The sequence below is a fragment of the Muntiacus reevesi genome, chromosome 15 (genome assembly GCF_963930625.1).
Source record: "Muntiacus reevesi chromosome 15, mMunRee1.1, whole genome shotgun sequence".
NCBI classification, from domain to species: domain Eukaryota; kingdom Metazoa; phylum Chordata; class Mammalia; order Artiodactyla; family Cervidae; genus Muntiacus; species Muntiacus reevesi.
The window spans coordinates 21,454,658-21,479,144 of NC_089263.1; the positions used below are offsets into that span (position 1 = coordinate 21,454,658).

General features: G+C 41.9%; 2 protein-coding genes and 1 non-coding gene across 5 annotated transcripts in view; 2 read left to right on the forward strand and 1 right to left on the reverse strand.

Moving 5' to 3' along the window:
• The window catches only part of FSD2 (fibronectin type III and SPRY domain containing 2), a 41,447-nt gene extending 35,851 nt beyond the window's left edge, over positions 1–5,596 (reverse strand). For 2 of the 3 annotated variants that reach the window (XM_065906753.1, XM_065906751.1), the window contains exons 1-2: positions 4,069–4,213; positions 969–1,171 (exon numbers count right to left, since the gene is read on the reverse strand). The gene's annotated coding sequence lies outside the window, so the exon portion shown is untranslated. Of the gene's footprint in view, positions 1–968; positions 1,172–4,068; positions 4,214–5,287 lie in introns of those variants that run through there. The other variant, XM_065906752.1, reaches the window with a different exon arrangement.
• WHAMM (WASP homolog associated with actin, golgi membranes and microtubules) lies at positions 4,428–23,684 on the forward strand. The gene is made up of 10 exons (XM_065906750.1): positions 4,428–5,156; positions 7,812–7,985; positions 8,726–8,876; positions 10,753–10,922; positions 12,093–12,258; positions 14,970–15,157; positions 18,131–18,217; positions 18,459–18,554; positions 20,178–20,658; positions 22,896–23,684. The coding sequence occupies exons 1-10, from the start codon at positions 4,554–4,556 to the stop codon at positions 23,198–23,200; spliced, it is 2,421 nt and encodes an 806-aa protein (XP_065762822.1). The 5' UTR covers positions 4,428–4,553; the 3' UTR covers positions 23,201–23,684.
• Positions 12,992–13,098, forward strand: LOC136147730 (U6 spliceosomal RNA). The gene has a single exon (XR_010659376.1). It is a non-coding gene; the product is annotated as a U6 spliceosomal RNA (small nuclear RNA).
• Positions 23,685–24,487: the final 803 nt, after the last annotated feature.

Consider the following 24,487-nt stretch of genomic DNA (forward strand, 5'->3'; position numbering starts at 1 on the left):
CAGGTATAGAGGGTGGAAGGCTGTCACAGCAAGGGCAGGAGGCTGGCTGCAGGCCACAAAGAGGAGGAGGACTTCTGGGAGCCCCCAGGTATCCACCTGGCCTGAGGGGCTTTACCCAGAGCCTTTTCAATAAGCACAACTCCGAAGGTAATCAAACACAACTTAAGTTTTTCCTCCCACAATTCCTTGAACATTTACTCATGTATTCTCCTCTCAGGATAAAAATCCAGCACACCGAGGACTTCCTGCTCCCTCTTAGGTAACACACAGTCCTAGGGTCATTTGAAGGCATAGTCTCCATTCAGTAATGGAAGGTACAGTCCAAAATGTTAATTAAAATGACAAACTAAGTTTGTCAAACTTAGTGGCACTAAAAAGTGCCACTTTTTAGGTGGCACTAGTGGTAAAGAACCTGTCTGCCAATGCAGATGCAGGAGATATAAGAGTTGTGAGTTCAGTCCCTGGGTTGGGAAGATCCCCTAGAGGAAGGAATGGCAATCCCCTGAAGTATTCTTGCCTGGAAAATCCCATGGATGGAGAAGCCTGGTGGCTACAGTCCACAAGGCTGCAAAGAGTAGGACATGACTAAGGTGACTTAACACCTAGAACAATGCACAAAATTAGTTTGGCCAGCATCAAAATCTCCTCTGCTCCCCAGCTGAGGCCTCTGCAGCTAGAAATCTTCCTTTTCTCCCTGCACCACCTCCCAAAGCTGCTGGTTTGTTTGCCAGGGGCAGGAGGTGCCTATCTGAGCTAATGCCACAGAGGGTGGGTGCTAGCTTCTTCTTCTCTGGGGCAGACACTCAGATCTCTCTGAGCTTTCCTACATCTCTGGGGTTCCCCATGATGCTTTCAGCTGGAGTTCCCACTGCTAGACTGAGAACCCCTCTATTTCAGGGGGTCCCTTGCACTCCTCCTCCAGGCTCTGGGGGGCCACCTCTAAGATTCCTCAAATGAGGTCTACTCACCCATGCAGCTGGTTCTCTCAGGCAGGATCCAGGTACCTCCTTGCTGGCTCGGTGGTCTAGCTGGCCCACATCTGGATCTTGGGATGCAGGCTCCATCCTTGGTCCTGGCAAACTCCGGGATGCAGACTCTTCCAACGCAGCCACTCCACCAGCTCAGCCACCAGAGCAGCCAGTCTTCTCTCCTCCCGCCACCACTGGCCCACCTGCAGGAAATACAGCAAACTCTCTGAAGGGTCCTGTTTTTGAAGACCCCTCACGGGGCTTAGGGGTAGAGGGTAGGATTTCCAATACTGACCCTTCCCCTGCCAGTCCAACCACAGCTCTCTCCAGAAAAATTGTTCCACTAGTCTCCCTCCTAGACACCCTCTCTTCTTCACTCTGATCCCTTTTTATTTTTTCCCATTGGTGCAGGGTTCTGGACCATTTCATTGATAAGTCTGCACGTGGTGATTTGATCTTAGAATTTGACATCTATTGCTTTTTGAAACCTTAATCAAAATTTTATTTTAAAAAACATTGTTACTGCCAAGTATCTATATGGCAAAAATATTGGAAGCAAATAAAACATCAAAAGCAAAACATTTGAAAGAATAAATTATGCAAAGATGCATGTTCAAGAAGGTTCACCACAGCATTATCTCTATTGGCAGAAAACGGAAGTTAATCTATTTCTACCAAAATAGAATCATTTAAATAAATCACAATAATGTCAACTGAGTATTGGCAAGTATTAAAATAATGCTGTAGATATCTATTTTTTAAATGTGGGAAATGCCCACAATATATTTGTACAAAGAGTAGAAAGTAGAAAGACTATGCAAAATATTAGGGACAGGGGTGTACCTACAGCTGATTCTTGTTGATGTATGACAGAAAACCACAAAATTCTGTAAAGCAATTATCCTTCAATTAAAAAAATTAATTAAAAAAAGAGTATGAAAAATATTATTATAGTATAAAACCACCTGATGCAAAGAACTGACTTATTGGAAAAGACCCTGATGCTGGGAAAGATTGAAGGCAGGAGGAGAAGGGGACAACAGAAGATGAGATGGTTGGACGGCATTACTGACTCGATGACAGACTCTGGGATTTGGTGATGGACAGGGAAGCCTGGTGTGCTGCAGTCCATGGGTTTGCAAAGAGGTGGACGTGACTGAGTGACTGAACTGAATAAATATATATACACACACACAAAGTGAAAGCAAGGTTTATGTCTTCTGAGTTATATTACTTTTATCTTTTTATCTCTGATGTGTCCATTTTATAATAATTATATTTTCCATGTGCTATGTTTAAAAAGTCTTTATTTCCTGTTTTAAATAGTATATAGTGTTTGACTTAGAAAAAAGTAAATACTACAAAAGAATCAAACCATAAAGTAAATGTAAACCAGTCATACATCCTGGTAACAACAATTATTAGGTTTGATGTATACTTATCCATATTTTTTCTAAGAATATATACTTATTCCCCTCACATGAAATAAAAATTATAGAAAGCCTGCTAATTTCATTTTGAAAAAGCAAATAATTAGAAAGACTAATAGAAATGATAAAATAATATAAAAAATACAGTTAAAAGACATTCTATAAAGAATATACAGGGGCTTCCCTGGTGGCTCAGTGGTCAAGAATTCGCGTGCCAATGCAGGAGCCAGAGGTTTGGCCCTTGATCCGGGAAGATCACACTTGCCACAGAGCCACTAAACCCATGCACCAAAACTATTGAGTCTTTGCTCCAGAGCCTGAGAGCTGCAACTACTGAGCCCATGTGATGCAACTACTGGAGGCCACATGCCCTAGAGCCAGTCCTCTGCAACAAGAGAAGCCACCACAGTGAGAAACCGGGTGCCGCAACTAGAGAGTAGCCCCTGCTCACTGCAACTAGAGAAAAAGCCTGCTCAGCAATTAAGACTCAGCACTGCCAAAAAGTAAATTATTTTTAAAAAGAATATACAAAAAGATATTAAAACAGACTAGTTCAGTTCAGTTCAGTCACTCAGTCATGTCCAACTCTTTGCGACCCCATAGACTGCAGCATACCATGGTTCCCTGTCCATCACCACTCCCAGAGCTTACTCAAACTCATGTCCATTGAATTGGTGATACCATTCAACCATCTCATCCTCTGTTGTCCCCTTCTCCTGCCTTCAATCTTTCCCAGCATCAGGGGGAAATGAGTCAGTTCTTCACATCAGGGGGCCAAAGTAATGCTCAAAATTCTCCAAATGACAACCAGAGCAGCTGTTAGGAATCCAAGACCCAGGGCCCCACCTTTCTTTGGTATTAAAGGGAGGGACTTTCAGATAGAGGTAATTTTACCTTCAAGCTACTTTCCTAGAGTCTCCTAGTTGCCTTGGGGCTAGATCATCTGCCTTGGGATTGTCTTCAGGCTGGCAGATGCCCTAACCATAGTTTCAGCCTGGCCCTGTTTTTCTTTGCTGGGGGGAGGGATCATTGTTGGAAATCTGATTCCAGGTTTTCCTAGCTCAAAAACCAACAATCCCTTCACTGGTTCCTGAATCAAACTTTCACAAACCCTGTTTAGATGAAGGGCTTCTTCCCTGCTCCCTGAGCTTCTTGTTCCTCTCTGTCCTCCAACTCCACTACCACCCTAGCAGCTCTCTCAGGATGGGAGCTGACATGTACTGTATTTCTGTCTACACTGTACATTTCCTAGGTAGAGACCAGTGCTGCCTTATTCCTTGTATGAACAGGTTCAGCTCCAACCCACACTCCATCCCCACCTGAAAGTACATCACCCCATCTCCTTAAACAGGTCTTCAGTAGCCAGGTGGTCTGAAGTGTCTGAATTGCCTGAGTGTCTGGGTATCTTAAGAAAAGTTTCTTTTCTGGATCTCAGTTTCCTTATCTCTAAAATGACAAGTTAGGACATGGATTGTATTTAAACATGTTGGTTGGGAGCCAGAAGGCTTTGAAAATGGAGGTATCTTTTTTCTTTTTTGGGGGCATGCCCCCTTCGTGCGCAGCCTCCCAAAACATTATACATTCCATAAAAGCTTGCTGAATTGATACCAACAAACTTGTGGCTTCCACCTAGTGCCCTCAACAAGTAACTACTAAGTTTAATGTTTTACCTCAACGTTCTTGAGCTCAGGAACGATGCACTCACTAGGGCCCTGATGATAGAAGACCCAGTCAACCGGGTTTCCGTTCTCAAGAGGCTCACAGTTTAGTGTAGGAGGCTAAGACAACAATTAGTTCGTTTAACAAATATTTTTTCATTGTCAATATATATATAGGTGGAAAAGGTGAGGAAAGAGTGGTAACCCCAGGATCCGGACAAGGTTGCGACAAGGATTGATCACGAGTGGCGACCTCCTGACCATTTCATTGGTTGTCGCGAACCCTCCCATCTATCATCCATCCAATCGCGGAAGCGTTGTTGGAAGCCTCCCAGGCAGCAGACAGCCAATCAAAAGTGCCGAGGGTGGCGGTGGTGGGGCTGCTGACGCCAATTCCAGTTCAGCGAAAAATGACGCGGTCCGGGCTGTTCAGCGGCTGCTGGTGCGAGACCAGGCTCCGGGGAGCCAAGCACTCCGGGCGCTGACCGCCGGCGGCCATGGAGGACGAGCAGCCCGACAGCTTGGAGGGCTGGGTGCCGGTCCGTGAGGACCTCTTCGCCGAGCCCGAGCGGCACCAGCTGCGTTTCCTGGTGGCCTGGAATGGTGTGGAGGGCAAGTTCGCCGTGACTTGTCACGACCGCACGGCGCAGCGGCGGCGGCAGCGCAAGGGGAGCCAGCAGGGGCCCGAACTCGCGCCCGAGGCCGCCGCGCCCCCGCCCAGTTGGGCGGGCCTGCTCTCGGCCGCCGGGCTCCGCGGCGCGCACCGGCAACTGGCAGCGCTGTGGCCGCCGCTCGAGCGCTGCTTCCCGCGGTTGCCGCCGGAGCTAGACGCGGGCGGCGGCGGGGCCTGGGGCCTGGGGCTCGGGCTGTGGACGCTGGTGTGGCCGGCGCCCGCGGGCCCGAGCGAGGCGGCGCTGCAGGAGCTGTGCGGGCAGCTGGAACGCTACCTCGGCCAGGCGGCCGACGGCTGCGGCGGCGCGGCGGTGCGCGACGCGCTCTTCCCCGGCCAGGGCTGCGCGGCCGATTGCGAGAGCACGCGAGAATTCCGGGAGCGAGCCCTGCGCGCGCGGCGCGAAGAGGCGAGCGCGCGGCTGCGCCAGGTACGCGCCCGCCGGGCCCACGCAGGTCCTTTCCGTGTTGCTTTGCCTGGGGAGGGACGAGCGCGAGAGTGGGGCCTTCCCGTTATCTGCGTGATGCGCGGAAGGGGCGCGCAGCCTCGCAGGTGCCTCACCTGTCGGGCAGCAGCGAGGTGACTTCCGGCGGAACCCGCACGGGGCCTGGCGAGAGGACTGAGTTAAAGTTTATTCGCAGTTCAGAGCCAGAGTAGGCTCTTAAACCTTTCCCCTGGAGATATTGGCGGAGCAGGCTGTTGTGACCGGAAATGCCAGAGAATACTGAAAGAGGAACTAGAAACATCCCACGAGTGTAGGAAGTGATAACAAGGACTGAATGTAACCAAAAGCAGGTTCCGCGTATGAGGGGAAGACCCATAAGGGAGACAAGATGTGTTAGAGGATGAAGGGACTTCTGGGACCAGGCTTTTGAGGTAAGAAAGACTTGGTGAGGCGATTTCCTTGGTAGTCCAAGGAAAGAACTCCCCGTTTTTCTCTGCGAGGGGGCACTGGCTTCCAAGACCCCGTATGCGCAGTGGGGCCAACAAAACAAAACAGACTTGGTCCAGTGGAAAGCCGATAGAATATGAGCTGTATTCATTAGTTTGGAAGAGCAGCAATAGGAAAGCAGTTTTAAGCTTGAAAGAGGTTGTTAGAGCGATTGAACGATTCATTTTTTGAGCGCTAAATTTACAGAACTGAAGGGGATTTTAAAAAGGGCTTAAGAGGAAAACATGGCTCATATATCCACAACGAATTGACTGTCCTTAAGTCAAGACTGAGTTCTCTATGCTGCACCCCGACATGCCTCTCGCTTGCCCTTTCTCACTATTTGTTGTTTTAGTTGCTAAGTCGTGTCTGACCCCATTGACTGTAGCCCACCAGGCTCCTCTGTCCGTGGGATTTCCCAGGCAAGAATACTGGAGTGGCTTGTTATTTCCTTCTTCCAGGGGATCTTCCCCACCCAGGGATCGAACCCGCGTCTCCTGCATTGCAGACGGATTCTTTACCACCGCACCACCAGGGAAGCCCTTTCTCACTTTAGGTCGTTCTTAATCAAAATGATTTTTCTCTGCATTCATTTGAGGAAGGGGAGGTGTAAGAAAAATTTATCCACGTTCCAAAATCTTAATTATATTCTCTTAAGCTAAATATAGAATGAGCTTTGTATACACCCACTTCTGTTAGGTTTATTCCACTTGATAATATGAAGAAACCACAGGGCAGTTTCAGGCTAGTTAACCTTTGATCTTCAGCTTTACCATGTTGAATCACTTATTTTTCAGACACCTGGTTTCTCACAGAAAGAAGTGGTTTTCCCCTAAACTAGCATATGTTACTATTGTAAAAAGTATATACACTTTATCCAAGTTTGAGTTCATTCAGAGGTATTATGGCACTAGTATAGTTCATAATGTTAAGCTAGCTGTTGACACTGGTATAGTTCATCTGTTTACCTGGAACATGTGGGTGGGGTGAGGGCTTAAATTCACTGCATCCGTGGAAGTGCATGTAATAATTTTAGTACTCAGCTCATATTTAGAACAGGAAAGCAATTGATTCTAGAATTAGACCAATTACTAACATTGCTAGAATATAGAAAGTGAAACTGAATGTTTTGAAGTTTGAATTGTCTTAAGTTTACTTTTTCACGTGTTTTAATTTTCTTGAGGGAAACTTTTGCTTTTTTTGGGGGGGGTGGATAATCCTACTGTTAACACCTGGATAAAATGACTACTGAACATAGATCACTTTATCCTTAACTGGAGGGAAGGAAATAGAAGAATTTAAGGAGGTACTGACCGAGGCGGGGTGGGGAGTTTATATTATTACTTGATTTTATTTCTCTTCTCCTGGGCAGTAGTTTCTTACCAAATGAGTTTTTCTAGATTATAAGGGCTCAATTTATTTCTTGCCCTGCCTCAGAAGCATTCTTCAGAGGCTAGAGTCCCATTTGTGAATGGGGCCGTGAATGGGTCTACTCTGCTGGGGAATTGGTGGGAATACTAACCTGGGGGAATTGAGAGAATCAACATGCTGGCGAAGTACTTAGAATCATCTCTATGTCCTTATGAGTTTGTCTGTTTGTTTTTGTTTGTTTTGATCGCATCACATGGCATGTAGGGTCTTAGTTCCCTGACCAGAGATTGAACCTATGCTGCCTGCAGTGGAAACGCAGTCTTAACCACTGGCCCACCAGGGAAGTCCCTTAGCAGTTTTAAAAAAGGAGTGCATTCTCAGAATACCTTTATGGTCAAAAAAGTGATGGAAAAATATCCTCTTTCAGGTCCCTTTCTCTGAGTCCTTAGTACATGTACTACATACTTAGGACATAAATTTTCGACTCTACATCCTTCTCTGTCTCCCATTTATTATTATAAAAGTGCCCAGATTACTGAACCGGGCAAAAGCACAGTGCTGAATGAATGATTACAGTAATAATATTTCTACTATGGATGTACCATGATTTATTTAACCATTCTTACTGGGCATTTTGGTTGGAGGACAATAGCATTTTCATGTTTAATCAGTATTTTAAATTGGTATGTTAATGTTTAGAACATTCAGGTTTCTTTAGCTCTGTTGGTTTGGTGTGATCTCATACTGTCCATACTTGAATTTTATTTACATTTTGCCTTCTAGTTGCTTCAGGGGCATGAAAAAGCCAACACCATGGTAGCATTAATGAATGTGTATCGAGAGGAAGATGAAGTATACCAGGAATTAGTTACTGCGACAACCATGTTCTTCCAGTATTTACTGCAGCCATTCAGGGACATGCGAGAACTTGCAACTTCATGTAAGCTTGCTATTTTGGTACGTTTTATGTTTTTACTTTATCAGATTTACTGTTTATGACATACTGTTTCTTTAGTTGCATTTATGATTCAATCTGTGTTTCCACTTTGGGTTCACCCTGTGTTTCAATAATATTGTAGATACATCGAATTTATTTTTTAAATTGATTTAAAGATGAAGACATTTAAAAAATGTATTTATTTATTTTTGGCTGTGCTGGGCCACACACGGACTTTCTCTAGTTGAGGTGAGCAGGGGGCTACTCTCCAGTTGTGGCGTGTGGCCTTCCCTTGTGGCTTGTGGGCTCCAGAGCATGGGCTAGGTAGTTGTGATGCACAGGCTTAGTTGCCCCACGCTTGTGGGATCTTCTCAGACCAGGGATAAAACCAGTGTCCCTGGGATTGGCAGGTGAGCCACTGGTCCACCAGGGAAGGTCTCCAAACAATATGTGTTATTATTAACAGAGAAACACAGCTTGACAGTATTCCCTTCTAGAAAAAGTTATTTGAGTAGTACAAAGTAAAGTAGGGTATTTTTTTCCTTTATGCTCCAGAGTATCCCTTTGTCTTTCAGAGGATGCTGCACTTAGAGCCTTATTTATACTCAGTAAGGAATTGATGAATGAATGAAATTTAATTGACTAAGTAGTAGTAATAAAAGTAGTTTAAATAATCTACATGACCAGTTTCCTTTCGATTTTCTAATGATTCTACATGACTCTTCTCTATTACTGATACAACTTTCCCTTCTTTCTGTAGAAGTCCTTGGATGAGGATGATCTGGGTCCTAAAAGGATAGTTGCCCTGCAGAAGGAAGCCCAAGAATGGACCAGACAGGCTGAAGAAGCTATAGTCTCTATTCAAGATATTACAGTGAATTATTTTGAAAAAACGGTAGAAGCATTAGCAGGTAATAATTTTAAAATGCTATACTAAGATACACGTAATTTTCATTGTACTCAGAAAACACTTGAGTGCCTCTTAAGCACCAGATTCTGTATTTTCTAGGTACTGGGGATTCACTATAAGGATAAGCATAGACACTGTAAAGTCAGATGAGGGAAGAGAAATCTTAATTATATTATATATTCATTCAAACATATGGAAAATGGCAGTGGCGGCAAGAAGCCATATGAGGAAGAGAAACATGGGGCGCTGAGAGCCTAGAAGAGAAAAATGAGTCTCAGAGTGCCTCTCAGAAGTGGTATTTGCCCTCCTATCTGAAGGGTAAATGGAAGTGGAGAACAGAAAATGGTGGGAGGCTGTTCCAGGCAGGAGTAGCATTTATGAAGGCCCTCTGGTATGAGGGAGCTTGACAAGTATGAGGAAGCCATGGGCTGGAGCACAGCAGAGACACACCTCATCTCATTGCTCATTTCATGGTGCTATACCTTACCCCACTTCACAGATAGTATGATTTTTACAGATTGAAGGTTTGTGACAGTCCTACATTGAGCAAGTCTATTATAAAATAGCAAGTGCTGAGACCTCCCTGGTGCTCCAGTGGTTAAGATTCTGTGCTGCCAATGCAGGGGGGTGTGCAGGTTTGATTCCTGGTTGGGGAACTAAGATCTCACATGCCATGTGGTGCAGTCAAAAGGTAAAAATAAATAAATTTTAAGAATAGCAAGTACTGTTTTTCCAACAGCATTTGCCCCACTTTGTGTCTCTGTCAGTCACATTTTGGTAATTTTTCCAATATTTCAAACTTTTACATTTTGTTATGGTGATCTATGATGAATGATATTTGATGTTACTATGCCAAAAAGGTTACAACTCAAAGCTCAGATGAGGGATAGCACTTTTTAATAATAAAGTAGTTTTAAATTAAGGTATGTACATTTATTTAAAGACATAAAGCTCCTGCACACTTAATAGACTATAGTACATAACTTTTGTATGCAGTGGAAAACAAGAAAATCTGACTTGCTTTATTGTGGTATTCACTTTACTGTGTTGGTTTGGAACTGAACCTGGACTACCTCTGTGGTCTGCCTGTACAGAGAATGTGGTGTGACAGAATGCTGGCAAGACAGGCAGGGACGAGACCATATGGTTCTGTAGGCTGGGTAAAGTACTTTTTGTTTATTGTTTTTTTTTGGCCACATCACATGGCATGTGGGCTGTTAGTTCCCTGACCAGGGATTGAATGGGCGCCCGCTGAGGTGGAAGTGCAGAGTCTTAACCACTGGACTGGTAGGGAAGTGCCTGGGTGAGGTACTTTTGTCTAATCTTCAGTCATTGTTGATAGTAGCCACAAATAGCAACAACTTATTATCTATCAGTTTGTGGAATTATAGTATGTTCATAAAGTGGAATACCATGTAGCTATTAAGCATGATTCTCTATAACAATTTTTATGAATAGCAAGAATTCTGTGATACAGTAAGTGAAATAAACAAGATATAAAGCAGAATGATATCCTGGGTGGGGGGAGGGGGGTTGGTGGTTTGTTTTCGTCAAACTGTATGTTCCTGTTTGTCTAGTTAGACGCAGAAACAGTCTAGAAATACTTGCACCAAGATGTAAGAAGCAACTGCTGTGAGATTCATGATTTTCTTTTTTTAAATGAAGTTATCTAAAATTTTATACTAAATAGCCATGTATTATTTTTGTGACAATAAAAAGTCACTAAAATACAAGTTTTCTTTTAAAAGGGATGTTTTGCAGGTAACATGGAAGGCAATAAATAGAATTCGTTCAGGATGAATTTTTCCTTTTTTAAAAAGTTTCTTTTTTATTATGAGTTGTACTTAAGTTTTATTTTATTAATTACAATCCAACAGGAATGAAGAAACAGATGGCTCAGGATGAGAAGAGATTCGGCCAGGCTGCCTGGGCCACAGCAACTCCCAGGTTGGAAAAACTCAAGCTGATGTTAGCCCGGGAGACTCTACAACTCATGAGAGCCAAAGAGCTGTGTTTAAATCACAGAAGAGCTGAAATTCGGGACAAGGTGAAACAAACATAACTGAAGCTTTGGTTTACAAATATACTTTTATTTTATGTAGCATCCTTGCTCACTTGTTCCAATACCATCTTTTTTATCTTAAAAAAATTTTTTTTATTTAAAAAATTTTTTGTAAGTTTCACCATTTTATTTATTTATTGGGTTGTACTGGGTCTTAGTTGTGGCTCACGGGATCACTGATCTTCCTTGCGGCATGTAGGATCTTTATTTGCAGCATGGGAACTCTTAGCTGTGGCATGTGGGATCTAGTTCCCTGAGCAGGGATCGAATGCAGGCTCTCTGCATTGGAAGTAGAGCGTCTTTGCCACTGGACCACAAGGGAAGTCCCTAGTACCATCTTCTGTTGTTGTTGCTCAGTCACTAAGTCGTTCCAACTCTTTGCAACCCCATGGACTGCAGCACACCAGGCTTCCCTATCCTTCATCATCTGGAGTTTGCTTAAACTCATGTCCATTGAAGTTGGTGATGCCAACCAACCATCTCATCCTCTGTCACCCACTCCTCTTCCTGCCCTCAATCTTTCCCAGCATCAGGGTCTTTTCAGAATTTAGAGACTGGGAGTTTGGCTGTGAAGTTTCAGTTAAAATGTTTTTCAAATATTATACTGTTGCAGTCACTTGATGATCACATTGACCTCAGAACCAAAGTAGCTAATATACTTGAAAATCAGTCAAGCCATGTTTTCAGCACAATTTTAGAATAATCAAAGACTATGCTCTTAGGAGCATAGTCAATTTCATTTCCTATAACATTATGACTTTAAGGCAGAAACATCTGTGAATACTTCATTGCCATTTATTTTCTCAAAACCTAAATATTTTCATATGTTTCAGAGATGAGGTAAAGTATTTGTGATTAACGCTGAAGAAGGCATTTTTATCCCATTAAGTGAAATGGAAAAGTGTCTCTTCTCTCTTTGCTTTTTTCATATTTGATATTGAGCAGAGAGGGAATGGCAACCCACTCCAGTATTCTTGTCTGGAGAATCCCAGGGACAAGGAGCCTCACAGGCTACCGTCCATGGGATCTCAAATTGTTGAACACAGTTGAGCAACTAACACTTTCATGGAATAGAAAATAACTCAGATGCTTGTAAAGTTTGCTTTTAATGTCCTAATTATTTTAACTTGCTCATATCTTTTTCATGAAAACAAGATGGAAGATCTTCCAGAACAAGAAAAAAAAATAAACATTGTAGATGACTTAGAATTACAATATTATGAAGTTCAATTAGAATTATACGAGGTTAAATTTGAGATATTAAAATATGAAGAAATACTGCTTGTTACACAGTTGGACTCCATTAAAAGACTTATAAAAGGTAAAATTTATATTTCAGTGTATATCTTGGTATGTTTAAATTACACAGTCAAGGAAATATCAATTATTTCTTGTATATTGTATATTGAAAGTTTCTAATAAAGTTTCCCTTCAGTATTTTTGTTACTGAAATAATATGTTCATTGGTAAACACACAGCAAAACAAAGGGAAACTATTATTACTCCAGTTCCATCATCTAGAGATACTTTGTAGACCCTGTAGTTTTGTAGCTTTTTTGTATGCTAATGTTTAGAAATATCTATCTATTTCTTAAACCAAAACTGTGTATTCTGTTCAGTAACCTCTTTTTCATTTAATATATAATAGTCATCTTTCTGTTTCAAAAAGTTATAAAACCATCAAAATTTTAATGGCTGCATAGTATTCCATTAAATAGATATACTAGGATATCCCGATTTTCACTGTTGTGAACAATGTAGTGAAGAACCTTCATTTACATATGTCTCTGTGTATAGGACAGATTATTTCCTTGGAATAAATTTCTAAAGACGGAATCAGGTCAAGGACAATGTACGTTTTACATTTTGACACCTAATTGTTAAAACAACACTATAGCAATCATTTGATATACATTTTTCCATACCACTATTATTTTCTAATTTCTAAATTTCATTCTAGTTAATGATGCTCCTATCAGCTGATGAAAATATTTCCCTGTACTTATTCATTTAAATTCTTTGCCTATGTGATGGGAAAGAAAATGGCATCTTTTGTGCTCACTTTGGCAGCACATATACTAAAATTGGAATGATACAGAGAAGATTAGCATGGCCCCTGTGCAAGGATGACACGCAAATTCATGAAGCGTTCCATATTTTTTAAAAAATGGCATCTTTTAATTTTCATTTATTTCATTTACAAGTGATGCTGAACACAATTTTGTATGTTTACTGGTCATTTGTTTTTATTTACTGCCTATTCATGGTCTTTGCCCATTTTTCTTTGGAATGTTCCCTTTTTGTATTAGAGATGTTATTATCTGTCATATGTTGCAAATCATTGCTTTGTCATTTGCTTTTTCGGAATATTTAATCTTTATGATATCACCTCTCTCAGTCTTTCTGCTTTGGTGTTGTAATTCCTTTATCCCAAAATTACACCGGTATTTACTTGTGTTTTTAGTATTTTTATGATTTTGCTTTTAAAAACATTTGGCTCTTTAATCCAGATGAAGTTTATTTTGATGTGGTAGCAATCTACTTTTCCCTCCAAATTCCTAGCAGTCCCACTCACTGGTTTTAAAAACATTTCCCCTGTTGCTTTGACTTGTCACCTGTCCCATATCCAGGATTATCATACTTGTTTTGATCTATTTATGAACTGTTATTTTCTTTCACTGATTTGTGAATGACTCCTCATAGCTGGTACCATGCTGTTCCTATTACTATGTAAAGCAAGTCCTTCCCTCATTAATCTACTTTTCCAAAAATTTTCTTACTCTTTCTCACTCCTTTATTCTTCCAGATGAACTTTAGAATCATTTTGACAAGCTCAAAACAAAAAACCCAAAAAACTCGGAATTTTTATTGGAATTGCAGTTAACATTAGAGATTAATTTGGGAAGAATTATCATCTTTTCAATTTTGAATCTTCCCATCCAAGAACATGGTATGTCTCTCCATTTACTCAAGTCTGTTTTTTTCCCTAAAGTTCCTCCAAGTTTAGTTATTTTCTTCATACAGATCCTGAACATTTAATTGAATCCTAGGTATTCAAGAAACTTTAGCTTCATGTTATAAGCACTTTACATATTTAGGAAGAAGCTCTATTAGAAAAAGGTTAATCTGGATGGATGCATGCCAAACTATTCATATTTTCCTCTGGAAGTAAAAGGACAAAGAGTTGGTGAGGAAAGAGGAAAATTTTACTTTCTATTTTTATGTACTTCTTTAGGACTTGAGTTTGTTACAATCAGCATGTATTTTTAAAAAATCAATATGTAATTAAGATTAAATATCACTAAGGCACCTTAATGACATACTGCTGGTAGAACATGTTTCCTTTCTCGAGGAGGGTGATTTGACAACAGTGATCAGGAGCCTTAAATATTCATCTGCTAAGGAAGTAATAAAAAATGTATACAAAGATTTATATTCAAAGATGTTCATCACAGTGGAAATGATAATAATGGAACATTGGGACATTCTAAGAACAGAGAGTGCTTAAATTCAAGAATACTGTGTTGCCATTAAAATTGTATTTCTATCACATGGAAAAGTTTCTCTAAGAATTATCTTTATTGATACATGTAACTATGTAAGGGGTGTGTGTGTGTGTGTGTGTGTGTGTGTGTGTGTACACAGACACATATATAAACCTGTTAATGATAAGAACATTTAACTATCCTTACATTAAAAAACGTATTCATGGGCTTCTCTGGTGGCTCAGTGGTAAAAAATCCACCTGCCAATGCAGGAGACACGGGTTCGATCCCTGATCTGAGAAGATGCCGCGGAGCAACTAAATCTGTGTACCACAACTGCTGAACCCGAGTGCCCTAGAACCTGTGCTCTGCAACAAGAGAAACCGCTGCAATGAGAAGCCCATGCACTGCAACTAGAGAGCAGCCCCCACTCTCTGCAACTAGAAAAAGCCTGCGCAGCGATGAATACCCAGTGCAGCCAAAAGAAAAAAAAGTGTGCATTATTTTTAATAGAACATGTTTTTAAAAATCATTAATATGCTTCTAGATAAACAGGATGAAGTGATCTACTACGACCCATGTGAAAGTCCAGAGGAGCTTACGGTCATGGATGGTGTAATGGGGCTACAGGAAGGCAAGCAGCTGGAGGTGGGGGTGCTCAGCCGGCAGTGCCAGCAGCTGGAGTCAAAGCGGGGCAGCATCTGTGCCAGGAGAGCCCGTCTCAGGAACAGAAAGGTGGGAGCGCCCGGGCGGCCTTCTTGTCTCACGGCTTCGGGGGATTTCTTCTTTTACAAAAGATAGGTTCAAAAATAAGGCTTTTATAAATGATTCATTTTATGTGTGTTTATGTAGATATCGGTGGCTACAATTAAAATACACTACAGTTGTTTTTTTCTTAAAAAGATTCTTTTTTCCTTTTGGATTTAACCATCTTTAGATTTTAATTAAGTCTTTCAACAACTATTGATTGAATGTCTATGACATACATAGGCATTTTTATTTATTTTTTAACACACAGCTTATTTTATTTATTCATTTTTATAGATATGCAGACATAGAAAATGGATGTGCAGACACAGAGGGAGGGAAGGGGAAGATGAGTTGGGAGATTGGGATTGACAGTATACACTATAGCTCAGTTGGTAAAGAATCTGCCTGCAATGCAGGAGACTCCAGTTCAATTCCTAAATGGGGAAGATCTGCTGGAGAAGGGATAGGCTGCCCACTCCAGTATTCTTTTTTTTTTTCCCATCATGAAAGAAACTTCAAATAATAGATTTGTTTCTATTCTTTTTTTTTAATTAATTAATTTTACTTTACAACATTGTATTGGTTTTGCCATACATTGACTTGAATCTGCCATGGGTGTACATGTGTTCCCCATCCTGAACCCCCCTCCCACCTCCCTCCCCATCCCATCCCTCTGGGTCATCCCAGTGCACCAGCCCCAAGCGCCCTGTATCATGCATCGAACCTGGACTGGCGATCCGTTTCACATATGATAATTTTCGTGTTTCAATGCCATTCTCCCATATCATCCTGCCCTCACCCTCTCCCACAGAGTCCAAAAAACTGTTCAATGTATCTGTGTCTCTCTTGCTGTCTCGCCTACAGGGTTATCGTTACCATCTTTCTAAATTCCATATATATGCATTAGTATACTGTATTGGTGTTTTTCTTTCTGACTTATTTCACTCTGTATAATAGGCTCCAGTTTCATCCACCTCACTAGAACTGATTCAAATGTATTCTTTTTAATGGCCGAGTAATATTCCATTGTGTATATGTATCACAGCTTTCTTATCCATTCATCTGCTGATGGACATCTAGGTTGCTTCCATGTCCTGGCAATTATAAAGAGTGCTGCGATGAACATTGGGGTACATGTGTCTCTTTCAATTTTGGTTTCCTCATTTGTGTATGCTCAGCAGCGGGATTGCTGGGGCATATGGCAGTTCTATTTCCAGTTTTTTAAGGAATCTCCATGCTGTTCTCCATAGTGGCTGTACTATGCATTCCCACCAACAGTGTGAGAGGGTTCCCTTTTTTCCACACCCTCTCCAGCATTTATTGCTTGTAGACTTTTGGATAGCAGCCATTCTGACTGGCATGTAATGGTACCTCATTGTTGTTTTGATTTGCATTTCTCTGATAATGAGTGATGTTGAGCATCTTTTCATGTGTTTGTTAGCCATCTGTATGTCTTCTTTGGAGAAATGTCTGTTTAGTTCTTTGGCCCACTTTTTGAATGGGTCATTTATTTTTCTGGAATTGAGCTTCAGGAGTTGCTTGTATATTTTTGAGATTAATTCTTTGTTGCTTCATTTGCTATTACTTTCTCCTATTCTGAATGCTGTCTTTTCACCTTGCTTATAGTTTCCTTTGTTGTGCAGAAGCTTTTAATTAGGTCCTATTTGTTTATTTTTGCTTTTATTTCCAATATTCTGGGAGGTGCGTCATAGAGGATCCTGCTGTGGTTTGCATTGGAGAGTGTTTTGCCTATGTTCTCCTCTAGGAGTTTTATAGTTTCTGGTCTTACATTTAGATCTTTAATCCATTTTGAGTTTATTTTTATGTATGGTGGTAGAATGTGTTCTAGTTTCATTCTTTTACAAGTGGTTGACCAGTTTTCCCAGCACCACTTGTTAAAGAGATTGTCTTTTCTCCATTGTATATTCTTGCATAGGCATTTTTAAAAATCACAATAGGTAGAAACTCCTAAGAAGCTATAATAAATGATAAAATTAATTTTATTTTAAATTGATTATAAAATGTCAGTCAGACAATATTTGGCTTATTTCAGTCCTTATAATTGGTGAGTGATTTTTTTCTTAATTTTTAAAAACTGTGATTACATAAAAAGGTAACATACTAAGAGAGGGTAAGCATACTTGAGATATAGTTTTATTTATTTATTTATTTTGAGATATAGTTTTTTTTAAAGTTATTTACCTATTTTTTGGTTGCACTGAGTCTTCATTGCTGAGCAGGCTTTCCCTGGTTGTGGGGAATGGGGGCTTCTCACTGTGGTGGCTTCTCTTGTTGTGGAGCATAGACTCTATAGAGCACAGGCACAGTAGCTGTGGTGTTCGGCTTAGTGGCCCTGTGGCATGTGGGATCTTCCCGGACCAGGGATTGAACTTGTGTTGTGTTGGCATGCAGAATCTTAACCGCTGGACCACCAGGGAATTCCTATATGATACAGTTTTTAATATAATTTTTCAGATATTGTAGTTTGGATGTGTTATATAGGTATGTTTGGAAAGTAGACTGGATGTGTCATATAGGTATGCTTGAAAATATTTAGAACATTAGGGGGAAATGTGTTTATAACAGTTGCGCTGAAACAGATCCTTAGGACTCTTCCCACTTAAGGATGTGGGGCTGCCTGTATATCTCATTTCTACTTGGTTGGAGGACTTGCTTTTTCATCTCTCAAAGCACATGCATCCCAGCCATGACCTTCTGACCGGGAACAAGGGATTTCTGTAAGTAGCCAATCGGCCCATGTCACGTGACTGAGGAGGAGGCGGACGTACTGAATCACACCGTAACTCCTATTAATAAATGCCTTATGCTGCAACCCAAATGCAGTGCTTTTTTCTTTTAACCTTTTATGCTACCCCATGGTAATAGTAAAAGCCATTCAGTTTTCAATTTATAACCAGGTTAAAAAAACAGATCAGTGAAATTACATTATTCCCCTAGGATCAATGCAAAGAAAATCATCGACTCAGATTACAACAGGCTGAAGAAAGAATAAAATATTTTCATCAGCATCACAGTGTTCAGAGGGTGAGTGGTCGAAGAAAAATGTTTTATGTTTGCATTATGTGACCCACGGGCTTCAGCTTGTACAGAGTGGAGCCCCACTGCCTGGTCAGCTGGATCCTGAGGCATGGTGCAGTGTGGCCCTGAAGCTGGGGTGGGGACGGGGGTACAGACATGGTAGTGGGTGGGGAGGTGGCAAGAATGTCAGGTTACAGTCCCTCAAGACTTTTGGGAAGCTTACAGATATGTGTTTGTCTAAATATAGAAAAGAGACAAGAAAAAAGAGGAGGAGCAAAAGAAAAGAGAATGGATAAACCAAGAACGCCAAAAAACCCTCCAACGATTAAGAGCATTTAAAGAGGTGAGTTCTATAAATCCTCGCTTCTCCTATGTTTTCTGGAAAAATAAATGAAGATCACCCGCCCTAGGAGAAAAATACAAAGTATTAGAGACAGATGATTTGGGACCTAAAATGTTCCCCAAATGCCATGATTTATAGTCTATAAATAAAAAACAAAAGTATTAGAAATATCAAGATGTTTTTGACCTTGCCACTCACCCTGCTGTTAACTGGCAGGGAAAACCAAAAATAGTTAAATTGCCCTCAGCTCTAGCTGGCTTTTTCCTCATTTATAATAAAGAAGGCTTATAAAATTTGGCCGAGGAAACACTGTGACATAAGTATAGTTAAGTGACCTGTTAAAAGTGAACAGGTTTAAGAGACAGAGAGAACAAACATGGATACCAAGGGGGTGTGCACATTCCCTGCATTGCAAGGTGGATTCTTAACCACAGGACCACCAGGGAAGTCTACTCTGACCCCTGCTATATAGCAGGCCCTGTGCTAGGCATTTACATTCGTTCTCATTATCTTTTTTTTTTTAAAAGCAGCTTTATTCATGTGGGTTGCACATTATACAGTTCTTCCATTTAAAGGTTTACTATATTCACAGAGTTGTGCAACCATCACTACAATCAGTCTGGAACATCTTTACTGTTCCCCAAAGAAATCTCATATCCAGTAGCCATCATTCCCTGCTACCTCCCTGGGTCTGGGCAACTATTAATCTGCTTTCTGTCTCTATGGATTTGCCTGTGGTGGACATTTCATATAAGTGGTCCTTTATGGTGAGTGGTCTCTCAGCATAATGTTTTCAAAGCTTATCCATATTCCAGAGGGTACTGATCAGCGCAGCAGAGTCACTGTGCAGGAGGGGATTCAAGGGATCCAAGTCCAGCTCCACGACCCTGAACTAGTCAGAGCCCTGATTTTCACATTTACATGGTATGAAGGTGAAAGAATCCATCAACACACTGGAATGAGTTGACCTTAAATTGGTAAAAGTTGCAGTTTTTTTGGTCCATGGAGGTGTACACCCCTCAAGATTAGTTCTTTGTAACGTGAGATTTTTCTTTAGCACACTATACCTGTGAAACTACAACTTCTTTAATTAATGTTTTTAAATTATAAAATTTACTCTAAGTCTAAACATTAGAGAAATGTCTGTAATACCTGTTTTAACTGTCACTTGGAGGTCCACACTGCTGGTATTTTTCATAGATCTGTTTTTTATATGGTTATACATTGCACACCGTATCATCTGCATTTTTTTTTTAAAGATGTTACACAGACTTTGTACTATTTATGATTTTTCATGGCTGCCTGATACTTTAAACTCACCATAATTTTTTCAACTAACTTTCTTTTGTTTGTAATTGTCTTCTGATATGATGAGTGTTTTCACCTGTATGTATCCTTCCATATCTTTATTACAGAGAAAAGTATTATATGAAAGTATATAAATGCTTGTTCCTCAATATATAGATTCAGTAGTAAGGGTGCCTGTGCAAAGTGAGAAGCAGCTGCTTTGTGAATTAGAATGATCCACACAAAGAAACTCTTTGGGTTTCCTTTATAGAAAACTTTAGCATTTTGATGGTTTGTGAACGTAGCCAGTTTGTCAGAGTGGTTTTTCATTTTCAGAGATGTCCAGGCCAGCCTGTCCTAAAGAGCTCTCGCTCACAACCTGTGACTTCAGACCTGCGGAATGGACTACCCAAGCAGACACCCCTGCCGACTTCTCAGATGACAGCCGTGCTCCATCCATCCTCTAGGAAAACCAGAAGTGCTCCCTTGTCTGAAGTCAGTACTGTGAAAACCCCTGAGCGTGAAGACTGTGCTGGAGATAGCCCTGTCCTGACTTTTGTTCCAGCTGGTGACCAAACACATTCCATGTCAAGTGAAGAACTGTCACTGCCGCCGTCACCACCCCCTCCACCTCCCCCGCCACCTCCTCCCCCTCCACCACCACTGCCCCTCCCTGCTCAGCCCTTTTCTTCTCAACCTGCACATCATCGGAATTTACGCTTTGAGACTTCAGTGAAAGATGATCAGCCACTTCCACTAGTGTGTGAATCACCCACTGAGAGCCCACGTGGTCCCACAGACAGTTTTAGTGGCCCAGGTAATCTTCCCAACTGTCCCTACTCACCAGGGGTGGTTAAGTGGTTAGAGGGTTCCAACTTTAGCAGTCATCATCTTCAAATCAAAATCTTTTTCATAACGCTCTACAATCTTAAAATATTCTAGTATGTGTTACCTTGTCACTCTTTTATTGCAAAATTAGAGCCTAAATCTGAGCCTAAATCGAAGAAAAATCTCTATATAATTAATGGTCACATGACTTGGGATCTCTGAGGCTGTTCAAGAATCAACCTATCTCAGGTTCTCTCTCTTTTTTTAAAATTTATTTGGCTGAACCAGGACTGCGTTGCAGTATGTGGCATCTTTTTAGTTGCAGCATACAAACTCTTAGTTGTACCATGTGGGATCTAGTTTCCTGACCAGGGTTTGAACCTGGGCCCCCTGCATTGGGAGCTCAGAGTCATAGCCACTGGACCACTAGGGAAGTCCCTATCTCAGGTTCTTAAGACATCAGTGTTTGATTTCTGCCATATGTTTCAGTGTCGCTTTGAATTAAGCTCACTGTTGCATCTCTGAGTCCTTTATGCAATTAAATTGTTACATCTTAAGCAGAATACTGGTTTGGAATTATCTTGGAGGCATTTTAGACTATGGAGGCCTGTTCTTGTAGTCTGAGTGGTGGTCAGAGAAACCTTACTGCGGGAAATCTTTCTAAAATGAAGTGGTCAAATACAAGGGGACTATGATAGATGATGGGAATTATATAACAGTTCTAACTGGTTCTGGTTAATGTGTATTCTGGTCATTCTGAATTTAAGGTTTCACTGTACCTAGAACCAGGTACAAATGAAAATGTCCACACTACTAAGTGGAGACCAGATGGCCCATTTCCATGGGCTTTGCTGCAACACTGGTAAATGAAAGTGAGAGCTCAGGGGCCTGGACAAGAACTAGGACGTGGCAGGTCTTTGTGGGGGTGCCTTCTTCCGGACCTGGGATTCCCTGGTGGCTCAGTGGTAAAGAATCCGTCTGCAGTGCGGGAGACCCGGGTTCAATCCTTGGGTCAGGAAGATCCCCTGGAGGAGGAAATGGCAGCCCACTCCAGTATTCTTGCCTGGGAAGTTCTATGGACTGCGGGCTGTAGTGCATAGAGTTGCAGAGTCAGATAGGACTTTACCTGCTGAGCACATGTGCACACATTGTTTCCTGACCTGACTTGTAACACACACTGCCTCACTGCACTGAAAGAATAAGAAAGTGTGAGTTAACACCATAAAGTGCCCTCGATGGTGCAAGTCTATCTTATTACTCCTAGAAGGGAAGTGGAATAACAAGTTATAGGTTAAGATCCAAGGTGTTTTGTTAGCCATGGCATACCTTTTCAGTTCTGAACTAGAAATGACTATTCACCTTGAAGTCTCACACGGAAGATTCCTAAATTAGTGGCCACGGTCACACCCTTCCAGCAGGTGGTAAAAGATTTTACCCACCACAGGGGGCTCAAGGTGCCAAGAGGGAAAAATAGCTTCTCCTCAGCAAGGCTTTGAAACTCTGATCTAATTTGTGTTTTGACAGCATTTCACACCCTCCAAAGTAGATAGCACATTAAGTTACATCAGGATAATGTAGGTGGAATTAAAACACACTATATACAGAGACGTGCCAGAGCCACCCGCTCTGGGTTCACTGATTCAAGTTTTCCTTTAAGCCTCATTGTGTGTGGAAACCTGCTCACTTCAGTGTCACAGAACAGGTAATCACTGACTAATATCCAAGACTGAAGTTGGAGAATTACTGCAGGGTACAGTCAAGAGATTTTTAAGTGGGAAAGGAAATGGAGGAGATAGAATGTCAGAGCTATCGATGCACACTGGGTTGGACTAAAACACCCCAGCTGTTCATAACTATCTTCAGAGTCACCTGAAAAGGTGATAACACCTGTGATTTCAGAAATATTCATGCTAGCCAGGAGGTATGGTGACTTTCAGCTATGCCTGGGAGTTGCTATGGATTTGAAGAAGTAGTGGAAAATCAGTGGTTAAGGTAAAATATTAGCAATGAGACTATCCTGGATTTAAACAGGGAGCTGATACTAGCAGATAGCTGATATCCTAGCAGATGCTCAGAGCATTTGTCTAATGGGATGATGACCATCTGTTTAAATCATGACTTAACTGATGGATGACTTGACACCTTTAACAAGTACAAAATCATCTTGGCACTTTGGGGAGAAAGAGTATAATTCCCTGATTCCTTGCTCTGTTTACTCAATTTCAGGGTCGATGGACGAGGTGCTAGCCTCCCTAAGGCACAGCAGGACCCCTCCCCAGAAGGTGCAGGCGCCCGCTTTGCCCCCTCCCCGAGCCTCAGTCAACGAGCACATTCTGGCTGCCATAAGGCAGGGGGTCAAACTGAAGAAGGTCCACCCTGCCCCTGGCCCGAGCGCCAGCAGTAAACCCACCAGCGACTTGGAGAAGAGCATCAAGGCAGCGCTGCAGAGAATCAAGAGGGTGTCTGCTGACTCGGAGGAAGAGGAGGAGGAGGAAGGCGATGAGCAGGGCCCCCGTGAGTGGGATCATTAGGCTCCTCTCCAAGGGCCCAAGGCCTGTTCTGATACAGCATGTGATGGGGTACTGGTAGACAGGCTGCACAACACCCCGGGAGATCAGCTAGGGCATGGTGTGTGATGCTGCAGCTTTATTTAATGCTGTGGCTCTTCAAGTCAGGGAAGGAAGGAGACACATGGTGCCTCTGGCACATCTGAGAACCCACGGTGAGTACTGGTGGCATAAGAAATGGTAATCACTGTTCACCACAGATAACCTAGAATCATTCCCTTATTCTGAAAATTAAGTTTACGCTGCTACTGTAGAAAGCACTGCTGACCAAGCGTGTGCAGTGGCTTGCTGGGGTTGAAAGGTTTGAATGTGGACATTATTTTAACAATAATCAGAGTAAATTGCTTATAAGCAAGACTTATTTTAAATATTTTAAATGAAATGTATTTCATGTATCAAGCACAATATAAACTCATAATAAAGAACTATTTATAATGCCTTCGTGTAACTCATGAAGAAATGAAACCGAATATCTTAACACAGCCCTTCCTGTCTTGGCTGGGTGTAGCTGAAATCTTATTAAAAACATTGAATGTTTTTTTAAGCAAATACTAAGGGTAGGGAATAGTGTCATTCTCCTCAGGCACTCAAGCTGGAATCTTTTCTCCTTCTTGCTTTGTGTTAAAATTAGGAAAGGAGTGGGACTTCCCTGATGGTCTAGTGGCTAAGACTCACTGCTCTCAATGCAGGTGACCTGGGATTCTATCCCTGGTCAGGGAACTAGATTCCACATGCCGCAACTAAAGAGTTTGCATGCTGTAACTAAAGATCCTGCATGCTGCAACTAAGACCCAATGAAGCCAAATAAAAATAGGAAAGGGGAAAGAGACCAATACAAGGCAGTCCACTCATTTCTCAACTTGTCCAGAGCATCCTTACTAACCTCATCGCGTCACTATCGCCATGGCAACCCTGGGTTTCCACAGAACAAGATGAATTGACCCTTGGTTTCACAGAGAAGTTCTTACAGACCCAAACCATTCCTACTTACAGCTTCTTCACTGACGGGCCTCAGGTGGCACAGCTGGGAGAGGCTTGGGTGTTTCTTCAGCAGGTGCAGCCTGGACCTCCGTGCGCAGCCACTGACAGGGGCACTACCTTCCCTGACCTTGAGTGATGCAGACCCAGATCCAGCTCCCGGGCATGAAGGTGCCTCACTCCTCTCCCTGGGCCCAGGCCCTGGGCCACTGACACGGCACAGGTTCACTTTCCTTCCTGTAGGTTCCCGGCAGGGTTTAGAAGTGTGTGTTG